General features: G+C 25.6%; 2 protein-coding genes across 2 annotated transcripts in view; both read right to left on the bottom strand.

Annotated features, from left to right (window-relative positions):
* LOC107440732 (Slowpoke binding protein) overlaps window positions 1-22659 on the bottom strand; it is a 30921-nt gene extending 8262 nt beyond the window's left edge. The window contains exons 1-11 of the mRNA XM_016053734.3: window positions 22438-22659; window positions 16819-16889; window positions 12915-13012; window positions 12156-12233; window positions 10597-10865; window positions 9120-9301; window positions 7352-7458; window positions 5803-5903; window positions 3836-3889; window positions 3691-3753; window positions 2413-2489 (exon numbers count right to left, since the gene is read on the bottom strand). Of these exons, the coding sequence (XP_015909220.1) occupies window positions 2413-2489; window positions 3691-3753; window positions 3836-3889; window positions 5803-5903; window positions 7352-7458; window positions 9120-9301; window positions 10597-10865; window positions 12156-12233; window positions 12915-13012; window positions 16819-16889; window positions 22438-22497 (1160 nt within the window). The 5' untranslated portion in view covers window positions 22498-22659. The remainder of the gene's footprint in view (window positions 1-2412; window positions 2490-3690; window positions 3754-3835; window positions 3890-5802; window positions 5904-7351; window positions 7459-9119; window positions 9302-10596; window positions 10866-12155; window positions 12234-12914; window positions 13013-16818; window positions 16890-22437) is intronic.
* The window catches only part of LOC107453563 (uncharacterized), a 413713-nt gene that overhangs the window by 305730 nt on the left and 85114 nt on the right, over window positions 1-22869 (bottom strand). The window lies entirely within an intron of this gene.

Below are 22869 nucleotides of genomic sequence, written 5' to 3'. Positions count from 1 at the left end.
ATGCTGAAAATGCATCAGACAAAACTGAACATTTACAAAATTCAAGCAAAATCTAATCAATCAAAGGAATAAACAACATATGAAACAATTTTCTTGCTATAATAAAATTTTTAAAAAAACATTAAAAAAAAGACCACAAATTGTTAATTATCACAATTCTTTTAAACTAGCTGTTTATATGCTACTATTCAGTAACTATTTCTTTGATAAGAAAAATGCATAAATTTAAAGTAAAAAAGAAATCATGCCTAAAATATAAAGATTTTCTTAATTTACAAAAAATACAAGTATAACTTCATTAATGAAGATATTAAGTCCTTCCAAATAATTAGAATGTGATGGTTCTCTCTAACTAAAAAATATCACAAAAAAGAAAGAAAGAAAGAAACGATCCATTATAAATATATTTTAAACTGACAATTTTAAACAACTATCAGAAAAACTGCTTCAAACAGAAACAACTTGCAGTTTTGTAATAAAAAAGGATTTTAACATGTAAAAGTGTATACATAGGATCTAAGTATCAGTAGTAAAAGAAATAGTTAATAAAGTCAAAATACATCATTTATGTATAGTATTTAGTTAGTTTTGAAATGTCATAATTACTATGAAATAATAAATTATTGTTATATATAAACAAATAAAAGAAATTTTTAAATTATTTTTAGGTATTAGCTTTTCTTGAAAATTTTTAAATATTTGTGTTTTTTTATAGAAATTTTAAAATAAACTGATTAGAAAAAATTATTTTGTAGTGGAATAAATATCTACTTCTACACTCACGATAAAAAAAAGGTCTTAACTTAATTTGTGTTTTGTTTAATTCAAAAAATTTAATACATTGATTAAGAAAAACTAAATTCAATATCCCCAGAAACTTTTTATAAAAAAAAAGAAGAAAAACATCAATTAATGGAGAACAACATTTTAGAGTAAAATACTAAATACAGTTAAATTTTAAAAATCTTAGATGAAACTTCTATCAAGACAAACATTATAAAATAAAAATTAAAAAACATTCTCAATTCTGCCTTCATACTTAGTTGTTCAAAGGAAGAAGAAAAAGATTTAAACACCTAAATCAAAATGCTCACAAAATATGCATATAATCATACTTATCAATGGAAAAACTTCTTAAGCTTTAAAAATTAAGATGAAATAAGTCGACATGTTTACTAGAGATTATTTACTTTTAGAATTAGTGAAGAAGAATTTATAGACAGTTGGTGTTAAAGAGAAAAACTCTTAACTTAGAAGATAAAATTTATCTTAATGATGATGTGAACAGAAAACCAACCATGAAGAAGAAAAAACTAGCATAGATTTATTGAATTCCACAATTTTCTCAAATTTTCATATCAGTGCTGGTGTGATAACTGAACAACATATCTCTTTTTTTGTCTTGAATATTATAAGAAGATCTATAATTATTACATATTAATTTTTATGTCGGACAATTCTTATGGCTTTAAAATCTAAACTAATGGTAAGTCAAACTTTTAATAGTTCAGAGTTCTTCACAAGTTAGAGTTATCGCAAAGTGATTGTATAAAGTTTCTAGCTAAGTATACTTTCATTATGAAAAACACAGTTTAAATCTATCTCAAAACTAAGGGACAACATGTTTGACCCTTAATTCTGGGATAATTTTAAGGGACAAGCAAAACATAAGTTAAGGGACAAACAAAACATAGTTTTAAGGGACAAACAAAAAGTTTAAGGGGAAGATGTTCTTAATTCAAATTTAATTTCACTGAACATTATACTTTTCGTGAGAAACATAAGAAATAATAATAAACTAATATCAAATGAAACAAAACACCATTCAATGCACATTTTTGTATGTAAGAATGTAACTTTGAGAAAGAAATCATAAAAATCAAAAAACAGTCATAAAGGTTAACTAAGCTAAAGGTTAATTGAAAAAACTTCTAAAATAATTTTAAAAAATTCTTACAAAAATACTTTAAAAAATTCTTATTCATTAAATTTAAAATGCATTAGTCAACTTAAAATTATTATTTTTTGTTTATTATGATTTTAGTTTCATGTAATAAAATAAGCAACTATTCATTTTATCCTAAGGTATTTACTACAGCATAAGGAATAAAAACAATAAATCATCAAAACTAATGATAATCTCCTTTGCAGGAATAGTAAGAAATAAAATCAAGACTGAAATCATTCAGAGTTAAAAACAGCCTAAATAGTTAAAAACAGCCTAAATAGAACTATCTCCAAAGCACTAAGAGCCGATTGCATCAGTTGTCTACTTACCTAAGCCAATTATGCTGCAGAAATAATACATAGAAAGATACTTAAGCACAAACTGACAGCTTCAATTTCTTAATTGTATGATTAAATCCTTTTTTATAAATATAAAATACATTAAAGAACTGGCTTAAGACTAACCTCCTTGACCTCTGATGCCTTTTCACTTCTTTCAAGAGGGACTTTGCGGCAGGGCTTATTTTTGCCTTGATAGAAGCCTTAAAAATAAAATTAAAAATTACAATTGTTGATAAAAATAAAAGGGTAAATATTAAATTGGTAAAAAAGTTTCTTCTATCACCTTCTATTGTAGCTCACAAGAGGATTTTTAAATATCTTTCCACACAAACTTATGTGAATCATAAAAAAGTAAATTCAACTTCTTTACAGGGTGTATAGCGTTTTTAACAAGTGCTTATTTTTGATTTTCGTTTTATAAAAGCCCTTAAAGGTGCTTTTTTCATTGTGTGTATTAAAAAGTTCTTAATTTTCCCTTTTCCAAAATGAGATTTTTTTTTCTTTACCATAAGAAAAGTGTTGATTTTCGCTACAAATTATGCAGAAAGGCGCTGTTCACATTGTTCTATTCAGAGTTTTCACAATTAATTCAACCCCAATCTATTTCGGCGTATTGCCAGTCCGTAGCGTAGGAAAATGCATTCGATTTATATGATTCAAAAATTTTGACAATTGTCAAAAACAATCCGACATTTTTTTCAAAAATTTTTTTTGACATGCCGGTTAAAACCAGATAAAACCGTCAATTGTCAAAAACTTTCCAATCCTACCTAATTGTTTTCTTTAAGTGCTTAAAAATATTATTTGAGTTCTTGAAAAGTGCTTATTTTTTGTTGAATAATTTGGCTAAGCACCCTGCTGTAAGATATCTAAGTGCTTTTATTTTAGTTTATTAATTTTACAAACTACAGTTACTCATATAATTACAGAAGGTAGCATACTTTATAATTCTGTGTTCGTTATTAAAAGTTAAACATCACAGGCATAAATAATTTTACTTCACTGTTGCTAAAGCAATACTTGAATAAAATGTTCCAATTATTTAAAAAATCATTTGAAAGAATGCAAGCATTTTATTTTCTAAATATTGTCTAAAAATAAGAGACGGAACTCAAAACATTTAACAAAAAAGTAAAATTCAACAAAAAACTAAAAATTTAACAAAAAAATTAAACAAAATAATTAATTTAACAAAAAAATATTGATCTACTACAGTTGCTGAATGCAAAATTACATTTCAAAACTAAAAAATCATTTCTTAAAAGCATTTTCTATCAAATAATTACAAATTCATTACCAAGCATTTGAATTGTATTAAAAAAACTACACTTTTAAAATGTTATTAAATGGTTACTAAAATTTTTAGTTAAGAAACATTTGAGACTTTACAGCTGTACTTACCGCAGGCATCAAGGATCGCAATTCTCGCAAATCAATATGACGAAAGAAATCTAAACTTGCAACCTATAACAACATTTTTTGAGTTAATTGTTTAACAAGAAATTAGGATTAAAAATGTAAAATAAAATCTGATAGATATATTTACTTGTTGCAAAGAAGGAAACCGATAACGACCCTGCTCAAAAATGTATTTCAGTACCTAAAATAATATAGGGTTTTATAAGTACTCTAAAATTACTGTTACTTCAAAAGATCTTACAACAATTAAAGGAATAATTATTGCCATAAAAATTAAGTTCATTTGAATGGGCACTAGTCAAAATAATTAATGAGTATCATTTTCTACTTATCTATATCATTAGAGCTAAGAGTAAATTTTTAAATAACTTTAAAAATACTACGTAAAATAAATCAAAAGCTTTCTCATGTGTATTAAAAAGTAGATTGAAAATTTTGTGATGATAACAGAAGATAAAAGCCAATGCCAAAATTCACAAATAGTATATTACAGAAGTTAGCATAGCATAAAAAAAGATATTAGCTATTCATAAACTTTAAAATTAAATTGTTATATTCCAATTTTAATTTGATTGAATAATTAAATCATTTTAAGATTCTTAAATTTGTCTTTTCACCTTCAACTTTCATTTAGCTTTTCTTTCGCTCAACTATTAGAACCATTGATGTATTTCATATTTTTTGACTCACTTTCTTAATGGCTGGTTCAGTTTTTTTAAAATTATTCACTTCATACTGCTCATTTGTAATAAATTTCATCACATTTTTCAGTACTTTACAGAGTACTTGAGATATTTCTGCAATGTGGCACTGAAATTTGTGGGCTATTTTAACTACAGTATTATTTGTCAATTCTAATGTTGGATTTTATTTTTTAATATAAAAAAGTTAGATAAATTTAACCTCCTAAAATATTGTGCCATAATCCAGTACCAATATTATAAATTTTTTTTGCGTCATTTTGTACTGCAAAAAAAAAAAAAAAGATAGTTAAGAAAAAAATCCTATCTTGAATTGTTTCCATCTGTTGGATAAGATGACATGAAGAGAAAAAACAATCTGTTTCTTTATATCCCAACTATCTGTAGCTATGCTATCCGTAGCTTTTAGTAGCTTACTGACAAGAAACATTACAATTATAATTAGAAATGGGAAATTGTTTGATGATTCACTTGATGATCACATTGCGAAAATTTCCCTTTTATATTACTGATAATCAGTCAACCACTTATATTTAAAATATATAATAATTATAATTAGAATTGGGGAAATTGGAATTAGTAAAGAGATTTTGTTTGATGAATCACTTAATGATCACATTGCAAAAATGTCCTTTTTTTATTGTAGCTGGTCAACCACTCCTTTTTAAAATATATAATAATTATAATTAAAAAAGGGAAATTGTTTGATGATTCTCTTGGTTATCACAATGCAAAAAGTTTCTTTTTTTTTAATTAGCAATTGGTCAACCACTTATTTTTAAAATATATTATAATTATAATAAGAAAAGGAAAATTAAAATTATAATTAGAAAAGGGAAATTGTTTGATGATTCACTTGATGATCACATTGCGAAAATTTCCCTTTTTAATTAGTACATTGTCGGTTAACCATTCATTTCTAAAATATATTCTATAACACATAGAATCCTGCATTTGATTTAACATAGTAAAGAAAAATTCTACCATAGTACATATATAATTGTTCATGGTACATATACCATGGTACATTAAATTACACAAAAGCTAGAAATTATCCAGAATTAGGTAAATTTCACATGTGCTCACAAATTATTAAATAATCAAAAGAAAAACTTAAGAAACGTGAAAATTCTTCAATATATTAAAAGTCATTATATAAAGTTCCAAGAAAAGAAAGCTTTGAATACTTTTTAAGTAAAATTAATTCAATAATTTTATACAGTAATTCAAAGTATTTTAATTCAACAAAAGTCAAAAATTTCATAAGAAATACAAACCTTAAAAAATTAATCATTAAAAAAATATATTTTTAAAAGGCTAAAAACTTTCAAAGAAAAAACTAAAATGACATATAAATCACTGTTTGCAGATAAAATTCAAAAATCAGACTCACATCTACAACTAAAGGTTTGTCCTCTAAATCCATATAATTCTTTTCAGAAGGATGAGATGAAGTAAGTTCATAACCAGTAGCCATTTCAAACAGAAGATGACCTAAACAAAAGAAAAATAATAAATGGTGAAAATAAGGACTGTTATAATAATATTTACATAAACAATCAACAGCATTTTTAAAAGAATTTTTAATTATTATATCTATTTGAAGTTTAAAACACTCATATCACCTGTTAAAAAATTATCTGAATTAAAACACAAAATATTTCAGAAAGTGGAAGATAGTTGATATAAAACAAAAAAGTATTTTAACATTATAAACTGTTTGCCAGTGTTATAAAACTTCAAATTTCTATATATTTAAACATTATTGTTAAAACTCAAGAAACTTATACATTTGAATGAAAAAAACAACACATAGTTAAAAATTTGCAATACTAATTAAAATGAGCATATTAAGCATTTTAAAAATACTAATTAATTAATATATTCAAATAACTAATAAAATGTTATTAATATAAGTTATTAACATTAAAAAAAATAATAAATCTTTAAGAACAAAAAAAAGTTAAAAATTTATTATTATGAAGAAAATAGCAATTTTTTTTAAATTTTTATTATTTATTTGATGTTTTATTTTGGTGGCTAGAAGTATAAGTGACCCAGTGTTTNATTAACATTAAAAAAAATAATAAATCTTTAAGAACAAAAAAAAGTTAAAAATTTATTATTATGAAGAAAATAGCAATTTTTTTTAAATTTTTATTATTTATTTGATGTTTTATTTTGATGGCTAGAAGTATAAGTGACCTGAATTTTCAACTGTAAGATTAGCCAAGAAAAAATATATTTAGGAAAATAAGTTTTTTAGACAGCCCATTTTTAGATTATTTAATTAAAAGATTGAAAAATAAAAAGTATTTTTGGTTAAACTAGAAAATTAAAATAAATGGGCAAAAATCTAGAATTCTTTTGAATAATCTAGCAACTCCACTATCTTTCTTCCTAACTTAGTTTAAAAATGAAAGATTTATAGGATTTAATTGAATAATAGTAATATTAAAAAAAACACTAAACACGCATAAAAATTAGTAGTGTAAAAAATATTGAAAATTTTCTATTCCAAATATTCTAAGGATATATAAATTGTATGCAAGGAAGCATTAAGTTTCTGGAACGGCTGAGTTGACTAGTAAGTAAACAGGTTATGTAAATAGTTAAGGACTTATTATTAGTATAAAGCTTGGTTGCATTAGACATTTTTACAATTCTCTACAAAGCAACTCTAAGTCAGAATAAAAATAGAGTAATGAGAATGATTATGCCACTACAAAGATAAACACAGCAAAATAAATGTAAAATGCTTATTCGTGTTTATGAACCTTAGTAATGATCACAAGAATAGCATATAGAGTTCAATGGTTTCTGAGGAAAATACTTGTTTTCATCATATGTATTCTGAATCCAAGCAAGACTTCAATTGAAAAAACAAAATATATAAAAGTTGTAATAGACACATACCAAATAATATTTAAATAGACACATACCAAAACATAACACTTCTACAGCTTCTTTATTTTCATAAAGTCTTTTGGGGATAAATAAATGAGTGCGAGAAGTATAGCCAAAGAGAGTATTCTCTAATCCAGATATTCTAAAATATAATGTGAATTTTAATACGATTTATGAAATGAAAAAAACACAAAAATACACCTTTAAATCTGTTGATGATATGAAAATACATAGGACAAAAAATGAACAATGAATTAATATATATCATTTGAATTAAGCTTTTTAAAAATAAATAAATATGTTTGTTAACATATATAATCTAACTAAGTGAAATATATTTAAATAAAAACCTTTTTACTGTGTAATTGCATTAAATCATATATCGAATAAAATTACATTAAAAATACACAGCTATTAGCTTATGCATAATTTACTTAATACACAATTTTTATGTGTTCTAAATATATCTAGCTTTATAAACTAACATTAAAAAAAGAGTATAATGAATCTAAGATGAATCTCCCTACTTGTTACTAATATCTATAAAAGTAAAATTTATAAGCTAAATATGTAAATTATAAATGAAACTCTTTTTTTTATTTTAAATAATTAACTAATAATGAGCATGAAAATAATTACAACTCTAGAAATGGCAGTATTTATACAAATTTAGAAATTTATTAAACAGTCAATACACTTTCTAGAGTACTATGTAATTCATTACATATCCTTTTACTACAATTTTAGTATAAAATTAAACTACAAAAAGATAATAAAATTTTAAAACTGTAATATAATATAATAATATAATTATAAAATTGTATTTAGAATGATAGAGCTAAACTAATTATAACTATTTCGTGCTGATATTCAACATTGCACTGCTGCTTAATGCTGTGGTTTTCAATGCAAATTTTCACATAAAACAGCTTAAGTACTAAACAGATACAAAAATATTTTAATTAAAAATACACTTTTTAATCATTATTATGAAAGTTAACAAAAAAAAAAACATTCTGTTGAAACTAAATAATAGTTTTAAATGCGAAAAACCACTGAAACAAAATTACATTTTACCACTGCTTAAAAAATTAAACTAAATGGTAGGTAGGTAGGTACTTTATTTACGTCACACTAAAGCTGCTGTTGTTGTTGTTGTTCATTTACGTCGCACTAGAGCTGCACAATGGGCTATTGGCGACGGTCTGGGAAACATCCCTGAGGATGATCCGAAGACCTGCCATTGCAATTTTGATCCTCTAAACAGGAGATTGTGTCCTGACTTTAGTAGTCCGACGACCAGTGCGCAAAGTTAAGCATGTTACGGTAGAACAGTTTAACGAAGACTGACACCGTGCACTCTCGGACCCTACACAGGCTAATCAAAGTGGTCACCCACCCGCTTACTGACTGCAGCCAGTGATGCTTTATTTTGGTGTTCTACTGGGAACCGTATTAGTCCACTGAGGGTTTAAATGAAATGGATAAAACTTGACAAGATTGTAAACTAAATTTAAAAGAAAAAAAATAAAACAATAATTAATTAAAAAAATATTTCTAAATAACTGACATCTTCATCTCAAATTCTTATTCTTATTCTGATTAACAATGTATACTATGATAACTGCAGTGACTATAAAAAAAGTTGACACATTAAAATGTTTTTAGATTTAACAGAAGAAAGAAAAAGGTAATAAAATGAAAACATACTTAGACTTCAGATAAACATCTTAGTCGAATAAAACAATGTCTTCAGATATAGATTAATATTATAAAGTACCCAACTGTAAAATAGGTACTCACCTAGCGACTCCATTTTGAATTATGATATTTCCGGAATGTAAATGCAAAAAAGGTGGGAATCTTTGATCTTTGAGGAACAATAAACCCTCAAGCACCTGGCAACCAAGTCTCTGAATTTGAGCAGAACTGAGACCACAACCTTGAAAATGATATTTATCTTTAAAGTCATCCTGACAATGACTCTAGAATAAGAAGAATTTAATTTAGAAAAGAATAATATCACATTGAAAATGACACTTTATTACTAATTCAAATACAATCAATTGTTTTAAAACTAATTTTTAAGTACACAGAATTTTAAATATTACAAAAAATTTGAATCTTATTCCTATTATGCATTATCTTGAGAAAATTTGAAGAAAACCATTAAATTATTTTATTATTTATAATTTTTTCTAATCACAGCAGTTATTTTTTATTTTATTTATTTACAGTTTTTTTTTTTTTTTTTTGCCTTTAAGGGGAAAAAATTGCACATTAGAATCACAGAAGAGTATGCACTTTAAAATTGCTCATACTTAATACAAACAATACTTATTCACAGCATTTGATACTTACTAATTGATTTAATAACAATTTAAATACAACAAAAGTGGCTTTAGAAAAGCATTTTTAATAAGCTTTTGAATCAAAAATGATTTGTAAATAATTACACAGTTCGAGAACAAAATAGCAAAATAAAAAACATTTAACAGCTGTAAAAACCTATATTTTTTATGAAAAAGATTCTAGAAATTAAATATAATTTCATAACATTTTTTAATCCACAGTAGAATGCCTTTTTTAAATAGTCTAGCTTCACTAATTAACTCTAGTTAAGTAAATATTTAACAATAACAACCCAACTTTTTCTACAATATCAGAGTGTTACTTTAACATATTCAAAAATTATACAGGTTATATACGCATTATCACTTATATAATATTTTAATAAAAGTTTAAGAAAATTACCATAAAGCTACTCTCATCTGTTTGAAATAAATTAATGAAATATAAAAATAAACATATTATTATTCATTGTCTTTTAGTCAACTTATTAGCAACAGAAGAACACAAAACCATAATTATTTTGTTCTAATCAAAAGAAATCAACCACACTTTTATATTCATACAAGTCATTTCTATGTTATTAACTTCATTTCTTTCTTTATTTAATTTTTTTTTCATTTCTGATGACAAAGAATATCACAAATCAAACTATGTAACAAAAAATAAAAATACACTTATTAGATTTTAAGGTTCTGTATCTTGAAATAAACCAAAATGAAAATAGCCCACAATTAAATAAGATCTTTAATTTAAAAATAACGAAACATTTCAGTGCATATTTTTACAACAATAAAATACAAATTAATTTGTAATACCCTTACTATAACAAGTCTGCTAAATAAGTTCAATTTATGCATATTATGAATTATATTTCTAGATAATTATCAAGGACAATATATTTTAATAGATTAACATGCAACATGCTTACTTGATGTATAACATCTTTTAATGTGCCCTCATCATTAAAGGGTATAACTGCAATAACATATTCTTGCTCCATAACAATTCTTCTATCAATATCTAAGACAGGATAAATATATGGATGCTGCAAAGCTAAGAAGAGCTCCAGTAACACTTGCCTTGTATCAGCATTGTACCTCATAGGGCAAATTTCTGCCATTGGAGTCATTGTTAGCAAGCGTTCAGTTCTTGTGGTAGTATCACGCACAAGAAACCAGTTTTTGTCCAGCCTACTTCCTAAAAAACAATTATCTGACTGCAACTATAAGTTCATAAAGCAACTTTCAATTTGATAACAATCATTTACCAGAAACATTTTACTTTTGTTTTTAATAAATAAATAAGAAATTTTTAAGCAAAATTACATCAATTTTATTTTATAACAAATGCATACTATACATTGAGTAAAATTTTTTTCGATGTGTCCAATTTAAAATCAGTTGCTACAAGTAGCTGATCAATCATTCATAAATTTTCAATAAGCAGGTAAGTAAAATAACTTCAGCTTAGGCACCTCCATATTCCATGTTTTTCATCATTTCAATTTGTATGTATCATTAAAAAAATATATATTGCTTTTGATACTACTTTAATTCAGAAATCAAAAGTGAATAGAATAACAAGAGACAAATTAAATTTAAAAAAATTGCATGAAATTTCCACACAAGTTATTTTTGCAGTATGATCTCCATTTTCTTTAATTATGCTCTATATATCTTATTAATGAGTATTAATAAAAAATTAAATTAATTATTGCTTAAAATTTAGTGCCATTCACCTACCATTTAATAACCTTAATTATCTCAACATGGTCCAGTATTAATAATAGACCATATATTCTCATATAGCATCCTGTATAATTTTGAATATCAACTATTTTATTTTAATATTAAACTCTTAAAATTTTAGACTGAAATGAGAAACTTAATTACTGTAAAGATAAAATATAACTAACGGAGTATTAAAAAAAATTAGGCTTGTAATGTAAAATAATTAGGGTGCAGAACATAGCAATCAAGCATCAGAACTTTGCATTATAGAATATGAAAAACTTTGTAACCTCGCCAGTATTTCTCAAATCAACATGAAAAAACATATTTTGTTTAACATATTTTTTATTTTACACTTAAATTAAGCATAAATCATTAGAAAAAATTTTAATTCTGCTGCAATGTGTTGTATGTATCATAAGACTACCAAAAGAGCATCTTTATCTAATCAACACAAATCAGCATGTAAATATGTATTAAATAAAATGAATCACAGCAATAATTATGCACACAAACCTATTTTGTAAAGCATTTAACAAATTCATAATAAATATATTTTGTTGTGTCCTTAATCAAAAGTTATGAGGAAATAAAACTTAAAGATACATCAAGGTAATATATGTTTTATTAGACAAGAAACTGTACATTAGTTACTTATGGTAACAAAAGGAATTGAAGTTAAATAAGAGCAAAATACAGCATACACCTCATGAATAATTAAAGTATTTGTGTAAAATGAAAAAAATCTAACACATACCCATGTCTGGCAAATGTCGAAGAAACACATAACGAGTTGATCCTCTTAAATAATATTGACAGCGAATAGTTGACATGTCTAAAATAATATTAACAAACTAGGTAAATAATAAGGACATGACAAATTATGTTAATACAATACATAAGTTGATTTCACAAACAAAATAATTTATGACAAATTTCAGTGATAGTGAACAATTATATCACTTAAAATTTAAACTTATCTTTATGATAAAGACAGAAAGAAAATCACAATTGAAAAGTGTTTTTTTTTTCTGCCCAAGATAACTTACAAGATAAAAGTTACCAAAAGTTCTTCTTCAATGCAAGGAGGAAAGGGTAAAAAGAGAGATGTGCAGCTCAACAACTTACCCCAGTTTATTAGTGAAGTGCATGTAAAAGACATTTTTTGATATAATGTAAAACAATGCCATCATTTGCAATCACAACTCACGCAAATTTGGGTTAAAGAAATGAAAAATAATTGAAGAAATTAAATTAAGAGTCCAGTATAAACAAATTACCAATTTTCAAATGTTCACTAAAAGCAAAGAAATTATCTTTACTTAAATAGGAGTCCAGCAAGGAACCACTAAAAAAGTTCACTATAGACAAGTGCTCATTAAATTCAAGATTCATTGTAGTTTTTGTAGGCATTTTAAAAAGTTATAGTAAAAAACGAATTATTATCTTTAAAAAATTAGGAGTATAACAAAACCTGCAGAAAGAGAAATTAACAAACAAAAAAAAAAGCACTTACTCCTATCGGAATCTTTTTGCATCTTCCGATCCATTTCCAATCGATCATGCAAAATGTTTTCATCTGCCAATGCTGTATACTCATATCTGGGCTCTCTTCTGCCGAAGGAAAAATGAATCAAAAATTATTTTTAATTCCTTTGTTAGCACTTAAAAAAATTCTAATTTTTTTTTTAATTTGTTAAATATCTAAATCACAAAGGGTTTTAAACAAGCTAAATAAAAAAAATTCATGAACATTTTTAGCACTAAATTTAACTTTCCTCAGCCATTTGTATAACAAACAAATGATATTGTTAATTGTTTTGACGTTATCAATAGTCAAACTTATTTCTATAAGAATTGTCTGTGCAGAACTATGTCTGACTTAACCATGAGCTTACAGCTTTATGAAAAAAAGAAAAATAGAGAAAAAAATTTCAAATCGATGCAAACTTACTTAAAACCAAACTTTTGAAGTTGTGTAAAAACTAAAAACAATTTTATGAAACCTAATTTATATCTTGCATTATTGCTTTTGATTCAATATATGCATATAGGTAAGTATTTGGTAAATATTAAATGCATTTATAAAACCATCCAAATTGCTAATAATTAATTAAAAACAGCATAAAATCTATCTATAAATTATGCTAAAAACTTATCAAAAAATTTTTTTTAAAAAATATCTTTATTTTTTATTAATGATTAATCAATCGATATAACTTCACTTCATAAATTAAATAAAATCTAATCTATAAGTTAAGAGGGTGCATTTTTGAATTAACACTCATTAAATTATAACAACAAGATTAAAATACAACCACTTAATATGCAACCACATAATTAACACAGAACCACATAAAATCTATCTTAAAAACTAAAAACCTATTGATAAAATTCAAATATATTTGTAACTTTTTATTAACAATGAAACAACTTTAACACTTTATAAATGTTAAATTAGAGTTCATATATTTTGAGCATGAAAAACAATGCTCCATCAAGATAAAGCATAAATGCTATAAAATGCAATAAAGGCAAATGTATAAGCAAAATCAAAGAAAAAAAATACAAAAATAATAAAAAATATCGAAACCAAGAAACTGAAAAAGTAAAATCTGGGTAAAATAAATTTCTATATGCTATTGAGAGTTTTCATTAAGAAATTAGCACTGTCTAATAAAACAGAATACTTTTTTTTTTTAAATTTATATTATTATAACTGTTTGTGCAATGAAGAAAAGAAACAATATGCCATATCAAACAATAACTAATACTAAAGAACCTAAATGTTCTACTAAAATATAAAGTAAATATACAACCATTGTTTTACGATTGTAACTTATAGAGAATAATGTTTTACGATTGTAACTTATAGAGAATAACTAATGATTTTACAGAAAAAGCCCAATGTGAAAATTAAGCATATTTATCAAAAATATTGAAAGAAATTGTTAACAAAAGTCTTTTCTAATTAATCTGCACATCTATTAAGAATTAAAACCAAATATATTGTTCGTTAATCATTAAACTTTAAATATTCCCTTTAACCATATATATCTTCCAGTATAACTTATATATAAGTTATATACCCCGTATATATAACTTCTCCCTTCCTAAAAAAAAATTTCTAAATTTCATATGAAAAAAATAAGTGTTTTGCTAAAGATCTATCTGTTTAACATGATTACTTTAATTTCTATATATTTAACTATGAAATTTCTCCTATATACACAGACTTGAAACTTCAAACAATGCATTTAAAAAATATTTCAATCTAAAACTACAAAAAAAACTTATCAGAATTAAATATTTTTAAATACATACATTAAAAAAAATTATATATACAAAGTATTTTAATAACCTGTACTTATTCAGAGAAGAAGTTTCAAAGGCTACACTCTTGTAATTTTTTTTATGAAAAGCAAGAAGCAAATTTGACTTCACTTTACTTTTTGAAAATAACGAACTATCTTCAGTAGCAATTTGATTTCTATCATAAGGCAAAGAAACATTGAAGTTGACTTCTTTGTTAGAATGGTATCCAACCTCATCATAATACAACTGGGTATCCCTTTTTGCATTCTTTTCTTTAAGTGCTTCTTCTTTCAAATAATAATCCCACGGCTTGTTGAAATATGCAAGTGCATGTTCGATTGCTAACTGATGAATGTCACATGAATTCTTGGTTGTTTTGAACTTTCCAGTTCGTTGAACTACAGGTTTAGGTTTTTCAAGAGGCTGAATATTATCTTTTGCTTGTTTCTTACGAAAATGAATATAGTACAAATTCATGTTATGAAATAAATAAGCCAGGAGTCTAGCCTTAAAATGATGGGATCAATAAATAGTTGCAACTGTATTTATGTGATGGGCACAAATAATGAACACTAGACTGATAAATAGGGAAACCTAACAAAAGCAGAAACCTTGTGTAACATAAATAAAAAAAAATTAACAGTAAGAGTTGTTGTAGCAGGAAAACCTGCTTTTTCTCTGTGTATGAAATTTTATGGCTTCAGAGTTTATGAAGTGTCAAAAGATTTTTTTTTAATCTCTCATATAAGGAAGATGCCCATAAAAAAGAAAACTTTCTCAATTGAATGAAAAAAGCAATTTACTAAATGTTTCTGAATACAATCTTTTTGTAATGATAAATTGAAACATTCCCTTTATGCATAATATGCAATAATAAAGTTAAAAAGGTGAAACAAAGAGATTAAGTAAAAAATAAATTTTATATAAAAACAAAAAATGCTTTAAACAATATAAATTTTTAAAAAAAATTCATTGCTTTTTTTTTATATTGAATATTTGTTTCACAAAGAAAAATTAAAACATTAAAAAAATTTTAATTCAAAATCCCTTCTATAAAGAGCTACAGGAACATTAATTTTAATAAAAAGTTAAAGAAAAGTATTTAAACAATGTTGTTTAAAATTTATTTACTTATTGCTTTTTTGTATTTACTATTTGTTTAAGAAGATCCAAACATAATAAGGAAAAATAATTCAATTCAAAATGTTTTTTATAAAGAGCAACAAAAACATTAATTTTATGAAATAAAAAAATCAAAGAAAAAGAAAAATATTTAAACAATATTGTTTAAAATGTATTTTATTTTTTATTTAATTAATATTTGTTTCAGGAAAAAACATTCGAACATCTTTTCAAAAAAAAAATTTTGCCTTTTATAAAGAGCTATAGAAACATTAATTTTTATAAAAAAAGCTAAGGAAAAATGCTTAAACAATATTGTTTAATACTTTTTTTTTAATTAATATTTGTTTCACAAGAAAAATTCAAACATTAAAAAAATAATATTTGAACATTAAAAAAAATTGTGCTTTCTATAAAAAACTACCGAAATATTTTTTTTAAGAAAGCTTAAGAAAAATGTTTAAACAATACTGCTTAAAATTTATTTTTATTGCTTTCTTTTATGTTTAATATTTGTCTCACAAAAAAATTCTAACATTAAAAAAAAATTCATTTAAAATACTTTTTATAAAGAACTACAGAAGTATTTTTATAAAAAAGCTAAAGAAAAATATTAAAATAATATTGTGTCAAATTCATTTTTATTGCTTTTCCTTTATTATACAGTAAATAATTTTTTTATTTTGTTCAGTTGTTGCCGTGGGCCGCATGTAGCCCATTGGCTGCAGGTTGTTCACCCCTAGTTTAGATAATTGAGGTTCTATTGTGTTTGTAAAATAAAGTAATAAAAGCAACATCTCAAGAAAAATTAACTAATTCAGTATGATACTACAAACAAATACATAGTTAAAGCAATATGTGCAATAAGTAAGATAAATTTAAATAAATGGGAAAAAATATTGATGATAAAGACTTTCATAAAAAAAGAAATTGTTGAAAAAATAGTTAAGAAATAAGATTTCTTAGAAACATTTTTTACTTACCTACAGCGTCTCATATACCATAAAAGCAGGCACAAAACGAATAATGCTAGCACCACAATTAGAACAAAGGCCTGAAAACAAAAATAGAAACTACATTCAATTTCTACATTATTTTAAGCACAATCCTGGAAATTGTTAGTTTTTTTTATTTTTTAACAGGATCCCGAATAAGTATAAGAGATGGGTACACAGAGTAAAAAAAAAGTCTGCTGACAATATTTATAGTTTTTTGTAATTTTTTTCAATGAGTTCATAATTATAAAATATCCTACCTAAATTTACCTGAAATATCATTTTATTATTCTCTTAAAAATATACAAATTAGTTGATATGTGTAAACTCAAGTTGACTGCAAATAAAAATCATGAGTAGTCTCGCTAATACTAAATCCCCATACAGCAAATTTCTATCTATAATATAGGGTGACCTGGGGTAATTCCTGATCAAAAAATGCAAACATCTATTCTGTGAAAAACTATTCAAGATAAAATTTTAATATTTATTGGAAGTTTGAGGCTATATGAGACGAGTCCTATGCCACCTTCTTTTGTTTGAAAATCTAATTAGAACTTAAAAAATTTTAAATTTTTAGTGATCAGGAATTACCCCTGGTCTTGATCATTTCTGAGGTAATTACTGATCACCAGCTTTTATTGTAAAGGGGTGGTTAAAAATAATTATATAATAGTAATTAACAAATAAGACATCAAGATCACACAAATAAACAAAAATGTTTAAGCAGCTAATAAAACAATTTATTTAAAAGCAAGAAAGATAAACACTTTAAACTTTCCAAAAATCTTTGCATCGTGCCATACATTGTAGGCAATCAGCCAACTCATTCTCATGTTCTGCTGAAATANATAGTTTTTAATTAAAATCTTAAAAAACATTCAAAATGTATATAAGTGGTTGTCACCAAATAACAAATTTTTCAGATGCAACTTTTTTCATTTTCGTCATTTTTGTAATTTTTCACAGGTTTATCTTTTCAGATTTTGTCATTTTTGAAGCAATTGCTACTTAAACTTAAAATTTATTTGCAGCTTAATCGCTTTCACATCCTATTTCTGGAACTTCTTACACTATTTCAGCAATAATGTATAACAATAAAATTTTATCCGCAAGAGTTAGTTCTCCTTTCAAACATTCCTTCATAATAAGCATTACTTTATTTTTTTAAAAGTCAAAATTATATACTTCTGAACATAACCCACCATTTGCAATAATTATAACTGCAAAATTCTCTAACATTCATGAAGAAAATTAATTCCCTACAGAGAATTTTTCAACTGGAAATAATCAATAAATTGTTATAGAGATACCCCACTAGCATAAACCTCTATATGGATCTGCAACCCAATGTAAAAATTTAAGATTAATCTGTAGAGCCCATGATTATAGATATGTATTTACTAATTTTTGTCTGCATGGTGAAGGTAAATTTATAGCACCAGCTGCCCTAATTCTGATGATGGAGGACAGGCTTTATTGAATTTTACTTCAATTTAAAAAAATATACATATGATATACATACATATCTATACACATATATATATACATACATATACATACTTACATATACAAATATACATACATATACTTATAAATAACACATTGCCCATGTTTTTAAGATATTTAAATAATGTTCCACAGCAACTTACAAATATTGGTTGTGCAGTTAACACAGCAGACAAAATACACTCGTGTTCATAAATTAAGAATAAGAGCTTATAGTTCAGCTTATACAATGTGACTTCTTCATACAGCTCATTTATTAAACAAAAGATAAAGAATGAAAATAATGGTGTTATGTATGATACCATTCATAAAAACTACAATTTTCGCTCCCTGCAGAATTGATAAAAAAATATCTCCTTTACAAAGAATTAATATTATAATGATGAAGGTTAATACATTGCATATCTCCCATGGAATGAAATACAGTCTGTAAAACAGTGAGACATGCCGAGTATCAAATTATTGAACTAATCTTGGGAAAGATTATTCAACTCAGCTAGTAATGTTCTCCAATTACAAGTTTCTTAGATACTTACATCTAAATATGCCCCACATTCCAGGGGGAAATAATTCTATTGTGAAAAAAAATCATTCAAATACATCTGTCTCATTATTATTTGGTTATGGCACTGAGCCACTTGTACAATGCATATGAACAATTTTACTTCTACCCCTCTCATACAATCTTCTCATTGTGGTGCACTATCGACATCATATGGTGGCTTCTTGCAATTTCCATATTATTCTTGAAGATGTATGTGATAATTCTACTGGTGAAATTTTTACTTTGGAGTTCCTTTTGCCGTATAGAATCTGAATTATCCATGATTTTAATATCTTTAATTTACGGATATGAGTGTATGAAACTTTTTTTCTACAACATTTAAAAATTAGGCCTTTTTTTAAAAAATAATCAAATTTTTTTTTTTAACCTGACTAATTTAAAGGACAAAGAGTAGTGAAAGTTAATTATTAAATCTTTTTAAAATTATTTCAGGAAACATAATTTATGACTATTTAAAGTTTATATTCCAATTGTTAAAAATTAGCTCAATTGTTAGAGAAATAACTAAGTGATTCACTGTATTTATGCTAGTGTTCTCCTTAGGCGTATGTCAGGATCCTGATTCCACTCCCACGCATTTGATTGACCCCTTGACCTGAGGGTCAGAGGGTGAAGGACATTGGAAGTGTCGTCCCTTACATTGGGGGTGGAGCGAAGGACTTTTTCTTGTGAGAAAGAGGATTTTTAGTCAGTATTAGTTTGAACGTAGAAGAGTTGAGTATTAGCTGGAATATGAGAGAGAAAGTATGAACGAGAAGGGAGCAGCAGCGCTCCGGAATATTATATTCTACAGTTCGAGTATATTTTTGTAATTTATTGTAAATAATTATATAACCCAGAGTCATGAAATAAATAAGCTATATCAGCAAGTCCATGGTCATCATTAAGAGGATTTCAGTAAACGAACCGAAAGAGAAATGTCTCACAAGAGCGAAAATGATTAAAATGTACCTGAAGTTGTGGATTATTCTCGAAATCATATGCTCCTGGCCTTCCTTCCAGANTATTTTTTAAATCATTGAATATTTTTGGTGCATCATCATAGAAGATTTTGCTTTTACAAGGTATTTGTCCATCTCACGCAAGTGCATAAAAAATTTGAACGTCTTACAACTCACATGAAGAAACCTTACCTACGGTGAACACGTGGTTGTAGAGAAATGTGCTCTGAAAGGGGTTCTGTGGTTGTGCTCTGTTGTTCGAAAAGGTTCTAAACAATACTGGTGAATAGGGAAGCTAGATAATGGGGCAGATGATGAAATAATGAAAGATTTATGAAGAAAAGTGAAACGGATTTTTTTCTAAATGGCGTAATTCAAAGCTTTTTCCAAAATGCAAGAAATTCGCGAATTTTGAAATTGATTTATAGAATGCGCGAATTTCTCGCGGTAATCATTTTTTAATGCGAGAAAAGAAAAAAGTATGCGAGATTCTCGCGTTCTCGAGCTGTAGTGAAAACACTGCCTGAGGGTCAGAGGGTGAAGGACATTGGAAGTGTCGTCCCCTACATTGGGGGTGGAGCGAAGGACTTTTTCTAGTGAGAAAGAGGATTTTTAGTCAGTATTAGTTTGAACGTAGAAGAGTTGAGTATTAGCTGGACTATGAGAGAGAAAGTATGAACGAGAATGGAGCAGCAGCGCTTCGGAATATTATATTCTACAGTTCGTGTATATTTTTTTAACTTATTGTAAATAATTATATAACCCAGAGTCATGAAATAAATAAGCTATATCAGCAAGTCCATGGTCATCATTAAGAGGATTTCAGTAATGAACCGAAAGAGAAATGTCTCACAGTGTATTTAAAAGGATGGCCTGCCTTGACTCTTTGATCTTTATAAATGTGTCCTCTATGCCCTTTTTATAAAAATAAGCTAATATCTCTTTAAAACAATGTCTTTTTACTCCTATTCCATTTTTAAAAAAATGAATTCCCTGTTTAAATAATAGTTACACACAGATAAAATTATCTGTCTTTATTGGCTTAGTTCTGATTACTAATACAATATTTATTTTGTCAGGATTATTCCAAACTGATTCAATTTTTATAAGTTTCTCTTTTTCTGGTGGAAGGAAGGATATTATATAAATAAAAATAGTGATTTTAAAATAAATATTTTTTTTCTTAAAAAATGCACCTTTAAATTTTTGNTATTTATTTTGTCAGGATTATTCCAAACTGATTCAATTTTTATAAGTTTCTCTTTTTCTGGTGGAAGGAAGGATATTATATAAATAAAAATAGTGATTTTAAAATAAATATTTTTTTTTAAAAAATGCACCTTTAAATTTTTGTTTTCTTAAAATATTCATTATTAATTATCTATTTTTTTTTTTTTTTTTAGTTTACTTTTTTTATTTACAGAGATTGTCCTTTAGCTGCCTTTAATTATTTTTCTATAAGCAACAAACTTTTCCTGATTTTGATCATGAGTAAGAACTAGTTTTTGAAATATACACATAAAATAGTATAAGGGGATAATTTAAAAATTGTTGAAGATCAAAGTCCATTTTTACATAAGATTACACATTTTGATAAATTTTTGCTGAGTTAAGTGAGTACCCTTTCAAAACTCAATGCACTCCTTTCAGAAAGGAAGCACCCTGCCCTTTTTTATTCCTAGGAACTCTGTTTATACTTTTCCTACATCAATTCAGAAAATTGTACATAAATATTGAAAAATATTAAATGAAAATGAAAAATTAGAAATATCTACCTATAATTATTACATTGGAAAAATTTAAGTTCCAAATTAAGAGATTTTCAGGCAGGAAAAAGTATATTTTATGCAAAAAATTCTGACAGTGAGGTTCATAATATAAGAAAGTCAAATTCTAGTCTTTCCAAGTCAAATTCTAGTCTTTCCAAATCAGTCTCTAAATTCAGTATCTTAAATAGGCACATAATATGTTTATTATGCAAATATTTTAATCATTTACATAGCTTTTTATATGTGGTAATACCTTTTCAATCAGGAAAACCATCTATGAAATTTAGGGGAAAATTAAATTTATTCCTTTACTCATAAATAGAAAAGTAATCTTAATTATTTAGTTATTTTTTACAAAAATACAACGAGACTTTTAAGCAGTACCTAAATATAAATGTTATTTACGATTTCTCGTAAAATAAGATGTAGTGGGATAAAAGACGTAACATTTAAATTAAAAATCTTTTAATCCTTTTACTGATGTCCAATAAAAAATATTTGAACATTAAAATATTATAAATAAATTATTGATTATTTCATACACAAAGGTTGCACAACTTGACTAAAAACACTGTATCTCCAAGTTCAAAAGTATTATAATAAATATGAAAACATAATTCTGATTATATAATCATTTAACTTCAAAAAATCGTATAAACAAAACGAACTTATAAACATGCCCAAGATAAAAATAAAATTTAATTTGCATGAAAAAGATATATTTTCAACATATTCATGTATAAAAACATTTAAGTAGTTTTTATATAAATGCAACAGTTATCGGCAAAAATGAAATGGAGTCTCGGATTATAAAACTATATACCCAATAATATTGGTGAATAAAGAGATTCCATGATATATCCTCATCAAAAGGTTCATTCATGTTGGCAGGGATATTTCAAGTTCATGAAAAAACGTAAATTGAAGCAAATTTAATTTCATATTATAATAAGAATTAGTTTTATTTTTTGTTTACATTCTGAATTATATTTTTGTTTCGGTGCGTAAAAGACAAGAGCAGAAGAAAGTAGCGCCACGGTCGCATGTCATAATTCACGTGAGAGTTATTACAGAATTCATATGATTTCGAAAATAAAAACAAAATGAAATATCTCTTTATTACAACTAAAATTTGTTTCGAAATCAAACTTAAAAATAAATATTAATTTTCTGGCATAAAGGAGCTATACTTTTAACATATTTACTCAACTGCAATGATTAATTAAAAAAAAGCTCCTTAACTACCCGTAGATTC

Source organism: Parasteatoda tepidariorum, chromosome 10 (genome assembly GCF_043381705.1).
Source record: "Parasteatoda tepidariorum isolate YZ-2023 chromosome 10, CAS_Ptep_4.0, whole genome shotgun sequence".
Taxonomy (NCBI): domain Eukaryota; kingdom Metazoa; phylum Arthropoda; class Arachnida; order Araneae; family Theridiidae; genus Parasteatoda; species Parasteatoda tepidariorum.
Note: the sequence above shows the minus strand (reverse complement) of the source record. Positions and strands in the feature narration are given on the sequence as shown.